Raw genomic sequence first — 6,675 nt, 5'->3', positions numbered from 1 at the left:
AAACCACGGTAATTTAGTCCACTCTTTGTCCATCGCTTGATAATCTATATATTTGAAACACAACACATAACACATTCAAAACACATAACACATTCAAAACTAAATTCATATAAAAAAATGCACTAACAGTACCAAAACATGTGTTGAGCAACCAAAAAATTACTGGGACAGAATTATTGTATATAAATGGAATTACTGGGACAGAATCTTTGCAAGAAATAAAATGCAGTTGGTGGTGGCAGAGGCGGATCTCTCTCTCTCTGACAGAGATTGGAGAGAAGTTCCTCTTCCCAGCCAAAGAAAGACAGCCTCCACTAAAAATTCCAGACAGATTTACCTCCCACCAAAGATCAAATCTCTCATACACTCTTTTTTTATAGTCGAAAATAAGAAAAAGCCTATAGAAACAATACTTTGGCTACTATGCTAGACACAGGTAACTTTGTACTTGAACAACTTCACCCCAATGGAACTAAGAGTTTATTGTGGCAGAGTTTTGATTATCCATCAGATATTTTGATCCCAGCGATGAAGTTAGGTGTTAATCGAAAAACGGGACATAATTGGTCTCTAATTTCGTGGTTGACTCCTTCACTGCCATATTTGGGTGAATTTAGTCTTGAATGGGAACCAAAAGAAGAAGAATTGAACATTAAGAAACGCGGGAAAGTGTATTGGAAAAGCGGAAAACTTGGAAATAATGGATTGTTCGACAATATTCCAGCAAATGTTCAACAAAATTATCAATACGTTATTATCTCTAACAAGGATGAAGATTCTTTCAGTTTCAAAATTAAAGATCGGAACTCTAAGATGCTTACAGAATGGGCACTCTTCTCTGATGGGAGGTTTGTGAGTTTGGAAGGAGAGTTGGGTAATGCAGATATTTGTTATAGATATAGTAATGATACTTGCAAATTGCAACTACTATGGATAATAAGCATGAACAAAGTGAAAGAGGAAAATCATAATCAATGCATAGTCAGTTTCCAATATATTATGATATGAAAGTAGTTACTAGTTTGCCAAAAAATCACTTTTCTACTTAAAGGTCATCAAACACAAATCATTCCGCTACAAAGTACATGTCAAAATCAACTCTAGCAAGATCTAATCCAACACATAGGAAAGCAGCAGCAAACACAAATCTAAGTGAGCTCAGAAACAAGTTAGAACACTGACCTTAGTGCCAAAAGGACCTTCTGGATGATCTGTTTCAAGAATATTCCTCCCCTAAACAAACAAACAAAAAATACATAATTACAAACTTCCTTCAAATGAATAATCTATAGTATATTGCAGCATAATAGAGTTTCAGAGTAAAATTCATAAATTATCATACACATACACATATCATAATAACAAGAATTTCTTCTAATAATCACAAGAAATTCAATTCAATTCATGATATTAAGCATAACTAGCATTCTGATTTCGTCCCAAACAGAAAATCAATTTTAGATTTAACAATACTAACAGTCAAATAACGGAAATAACAGTTATAACTTGAATCTAACATACTTTCTCAACCTAAAATCCAGATCAGTTTTCAACCCTAACAAAATCTAACCTAAATCACCATAACAAAGTCTAACATAAACTCAGTGCCTCTCTCAGTTTCAAATCACCATAACAAAATCTAACATAAATAACAACAACAGATATAACAATGTAGAGATTAGGTCAAAATGAAGCCCTCAGTAGATTAGGTCAAAACAAAACATGCATCAAATCACACTATCCAAACTTCAGTAGTAGAATTTCTTTAAACATAAATTAGGTCAAAAAGAAACCCTACCGTATTAGCCTCCAGAAGCTTTGGTACCTCACATGCAAAACAAAATATATATTAGGTCAAAAAAAATCAGAGGAGACGAGGGAAGATGAGGAACACGAAGAGAGAAGAGAATCGTACCCAGATAATCGTACGCAGATGAATAGAGGAAGCCTCCAGAAGCTTTGGTACCTCAACTACAAAACAAAATATATATTAGGTCCAAACAAAATCAGAGGAGACGATAGAGAAGATGAGGAACACGAACAGAGAATCGTGAGATGAAGAGAGTTAGGGTTCGTGAGTTAGGATTCGTGAGATGAAGAGGGTTAGGGTTCGTGAGATGATTGAGGTTAGTGAGATGAAGGTGAAGCAGAGATGAAAGCAGATATGAAGGTGAAGAATCTAACCTGTAGGCGATGGAGGTGGCAGCAGCGGCGGAGCGGCGAAGCGAGATGGAGTTTTCAGATAGTTTTGGGAGATGAAGTTTTCAGATAGTGTTTTGTTCATATGGCTCTGCAATCTCGTTTTTGTTGTTCTTTCATTTTTTTTCTTTTTTTTAATTAAAAAAATAGAAAAGAAAATATTAAAAGATAGAGGGAAACTAAAAAAAAAAGGAGGGAACTTTTGGAGGGTTTTTTTTTGGGGTTTTGGCCACAGTTTGAACTGAAAATTATAGGCCTCGGTTTCTTAGTTGCGGCTTAAAATATCTACCGCTATACAGGCCACAGTTTTACACTCCGGATTCAATATTTCTATAACATACGTCTACGCTTTGATAATCATGGCTAAATCATATATGTGGCCACAGTTTCTGAGCTGTGGACAATTTTAGCGTGGCCGTAGGCCAAATTTCTAGTAGTGTTAATAGATTATTTTCCTAAATTACTACTCTCTAATTTTCTAACTAAGTGATATAGTTACAGTGTTCTGGTAGGACGTAAATATTGTAATAAGCTTCTCATAAATAAAAAATAATAATAGTATTTCCTTTGCTTGCCCTGTCAAATTTCTTTCGCTTACATATTTTAATTTCTTCAATACTTAAACAAGACTTAGGATCATTAATAGCCAAACAAGGGTATTATAATTGGCTTTCCCATAGCCAAAAGTACCTTTGCCCTCTTCCATCTTTTCTTTGTTGATGACCTTATAGAGAAAATGAAAATGAAGTTAAAGAACTTCACAACATATTTGAGATATACTAGAACTCTTCAAGCCAAAATCATGGTTAAAGTATACCTTCAAATCTTTGTTGAATCTTTGTTGATGAAGAGAAAGAAAATATATTTTGAGATTGTCAAAAAATTAGAAAGTTAAAAAATAATATGATTCGAGCGATTTACATATATCAAGTTCGGTCGGCTCGATTTATTGATCCATTCATTTATGTTAGAATATTTTATATTAATTTAAAAATTATATAAACTAATATAAAAATATTATAAGATATTTATAATATTTTAAAAAATATTATAATATATATATATATATATATATATATATATATATATATATATATATATATATATATATATATATTTATAATAGTCTAAGAGATATTAAAAGATGTTTATAATATTTGAGAGATATTATAAGAATATAATAATATCTTTTATTCTAACAATTAAGGAGATATGTTTTGAGATTTATTATGAATTTGTTGGATTTTAGCTATTATAAATATGTTTCTCTTAAATAAGTTTTTCGTCCCTCTAAATATTTGAGCTTTCATTTTTAGTCCCTCAAAAAATTTCCTTCAACTTTTCATCCCTTAAAAATTTTCCGTCTCAATTATTAGTCCCTGACGTCAGATTCCACTAACGGTTGCTTATGTGGCAGCCTACGTGTAATTAATTTTTGTTTTTCTTTTAAATTCTGCAATGACACCGTGGCATTAGTAGTTTAGTTTATAAAGGGATTCCTAATTTCACCAATTGCCATAATTTCACAAATTTGTATGTTCTTCTTCACGTTATTCTTCTACCTCTCCTTCCTCATCTCCTATATACTAAAATCGTGTCCCCCATCTTCTCATTGCTTTATTTTTGGTGAGTTTGCTTGCACTCCAACTTTGATCCTGTAATCTGCAATGATGTTGCCATAAATTAAGAACAGCAACTCATGCTAATTATATGCTCTGAATCTTTAACAATCGATTAATAAACTTCGTTAACAATGAATCTGATTGTGATTAAGAACAACTTACAATATTCAAATTTAGAAGTAAAAGCTTTTTATGTTAAAATTACATTTCAATAATTTACATATACTCATTCTCTGGAATTCATAAGTTATGATATGAGATAAAAAGAATGCTAATTTAAAATAATTGTTTACCTGTCTCAAGGGCAACGTTGGCTGAAATGATATATGCTGGTATGATAGTGGACTCCACAAGTGAAAACCCAGGATCAGTGGTTGGTGTATAATAGAGATCATCAGGCATAGATATGACTTCAATTCCATTTATGAAAGCATAGTTATTAGAACTTCCACTACTTGGAATAAAACTCAAATCAAGCCTTTGATCATCACCAACGTTGATAACATATTCTTTGAATAAAGTATCAACACCTCCAACATCAGCGTTTAACGAAGCATTAAAATCCTTCAGAAGTGTGAATCCATTAGATACCACGGTGAAGGAAGCATCGTAACGGTTGAAACCGTTGGAATAGGTAGAAGGATAGAAAAAAAGACGGAGGAACTTAGGACCTTGAGTGACTGGGAAAGAGTAGTTGAATATTGAGTATGATAAACGAGCGGTTGAATAAGGGGTTTTGTTGATGGAAGGTTTTTGTGTTGTTGTTGGAACAGAAATAGTTGTTGGGTTGTTGTTTTGTGGTGATAACAAAAGATTTGAGTTTGTGTCTCCTGTCCATGTTCGTTCTCAGTATATAGGAGATGAAGAAGGAGAGGTAGAAGAATAACGTGAAGAAGAACATACAAATTTGTGAAATTAGGGCAACTGGTGAAATTAGGAATCCCTTTATAAACTAAGCTACTAATGCCACGGTGTCATTGCAGAATTTAAAAGAAAATCAATAATTAATTACACGTAGGCTGCCACATAAGCAACCGTTAGTGGAATCTGACGTCAGGGACTAATAATTGAGACGGAAAATTTTTAAGGGATGAAAAGTTGAAGGAAATTTTTTGAGGGACTAAAAATGAAATCTCAAATATTTAGAGGGACGAAAAACTTATTTAACCCTATTATTATAGTGTGATAATTTTAGAGCTTTAGAGAAAAAGTAAGAAATAAGTGTTTAGAAATTTCAAAGAAAAACTTAGAAAATCAAAATTTTTGAAAAACTTTTGGAGTTATTCTTATATTAAGAATGCATCAGTTTGCAAGAATTTTGATTTTATTCTCAAAAATTATTTATTGGTTGTAGTTGGATATTAAGTGTGAAGTATGAGAATTGAGTGGTTAATTTTTTTTAATTAAGATAAAGACTATTTCCTAAAATTGATGGAATCTTTTATTTCCCTTATATTTTATATTTTATGTGGAAATATGAAAAAATTTGGAAAAAAATAATATTCAATCATTTATATATTGTGATGAAATTAATCAACATTATACAATATGAAAGTAGTCAACAATAATTAAAGTACATATTTTGATAGACAGTGAGTTGGACTGAATTATTGTATGTAACTGCGGTGTTATGGTGATTTCTTTAAACTCATTGTAAATCCCCACAAGAACATGTTGTCATCACCATTAAAAAATCAATTTAAAATTCCAATTTTCAACACAAGGCACAATCTGAAATTCCACTTTTCTAGGCAAGCCACTTTTTGAATCATAAAAAACAATTTGAACCATAAATTTTTTAACTGCAGAGTAAACATACCTCTTATTGAACAGATGGTCTTTTAAATTAAGTTAGCAAATATTAACACTATTACAGAAAGTATTTTTTATATCGGGTAAAAAGTACTTTTTACATCGGTCCTGGGTCTGATGTAAAGTCGTGCAATGTAATAAGTCTGAGACATTTTACATCGGGCCAGAGCCCGATGTGAAAAGTATCATACTACATCGGTTGAGTTCATAGGTCTGATGTGAAAAATAATGCAAATTTTTTATAAAAAAAAATATACGCGACATTTTACTTCGGTTTTCAGCTTGGCCCGATGTAATAGATAGACTTTTCCCATCGGTTTAGTTCATAGGTTTGATGTAAAAAATAATGCAATTTTTTATAAAAAAATGGTTAAATAAGTTTTTGGTCCTTGTAAATATCTCAATTTTGATTTTTAGTCCCTATAAAAAAATGTTGACTTTTAGTCCCTATAAAATCACTTTTGCACTCACTTTTAGTCCCTCTACAGGGACTAAAAGTGAATGCAAAAGTAATTTTAAAAGGACTAAAAGTCGACTTTTTTTAATAGGGACTAAAAACATATTTAACCCAAAAAAAATATACGCCATATTTTACATTGGTTTTCAGCTTGGCCCGATATAATAGATAGTGTTTACATTAGTTTGTACATCGGTTTCATCTCAGTCCGATGTAATAGAGCGTTTTTTACATCGCTTTTCTCAAAGCCCGATGTAAAAAAATTTCTGTTTTTTTAGCATATAATAGATGTTTTTCCTTTTTTTCCATTTTAACCTGTAATTTTTTTTGTACCTAATTTTCCACATAGGATTCAAATACCACACAGACCGAAGAGGTCGCTATATATTTTACACATTTTTACCCACAGCACACAGACCACATTTAATTGCACCAAATAGCTAGGATATATATATATATATATATATATATATATATATATATATATATATATATATATATATATATATATATATATATATATATATATATATATATATATATATTCGTCAAAGATATAGGCACGATTGCAGCAGAGCGGCGGCT

General features: G+C 31.4%; 1 protein-coding gene across 1 annotated transcript; it reads left to right on the top strand.

Annotated features, from left to right (window-relative positions):
- The first annotated feature begins 423 nt into the window (after nucleotides 1–423).
- Nucleotides 424–1,008, top strand: LOC131636809 (G-type lectin S-receptor-like serine/threonine-protein kinase At1g67520). Its single transcript, XM_058907403.1, has one exon. It carries the CDS (start codon nucleotides 424–426, stop codon nucleotides 1,006–1,008), a length of 585 nt encoding a protein of 194 aa, XP_058763386.1.
- Nucleotides 1,009–6,675: the final 5,667 nt, after the last annotated feature.

This window comes from Vicia villosa, unplaced genomic scaffold, assembly GCF_029867415.1.
Source record: "Vicia villosa cultivar HV-30 ecotype Madison, WI unplaced genomic scaffold, Vvil1.0 ctg.001839F_1_1, whole genome shotgun sequence".
Taxonomy (NCBI): domain Eukaryota; kingdom Viridiplantae; phylum Streptophyta; class Magnoliopsida; order Fabales; family Fabaceae; genus Vicia; species Vicia villosa.
This window is presented reverse-complemented; position numbering and strand designations above follow the sequence as displayed.

What these genes read in the sequence shown, in the direction of transcription:
- LOC131636809 (XM_058907403.1), top strand. Translation starts at nt 424, where the DNA reads ATGCTAGACACAGGTAACTTTGTACTTGAACAACTTCACCCCAATGGA.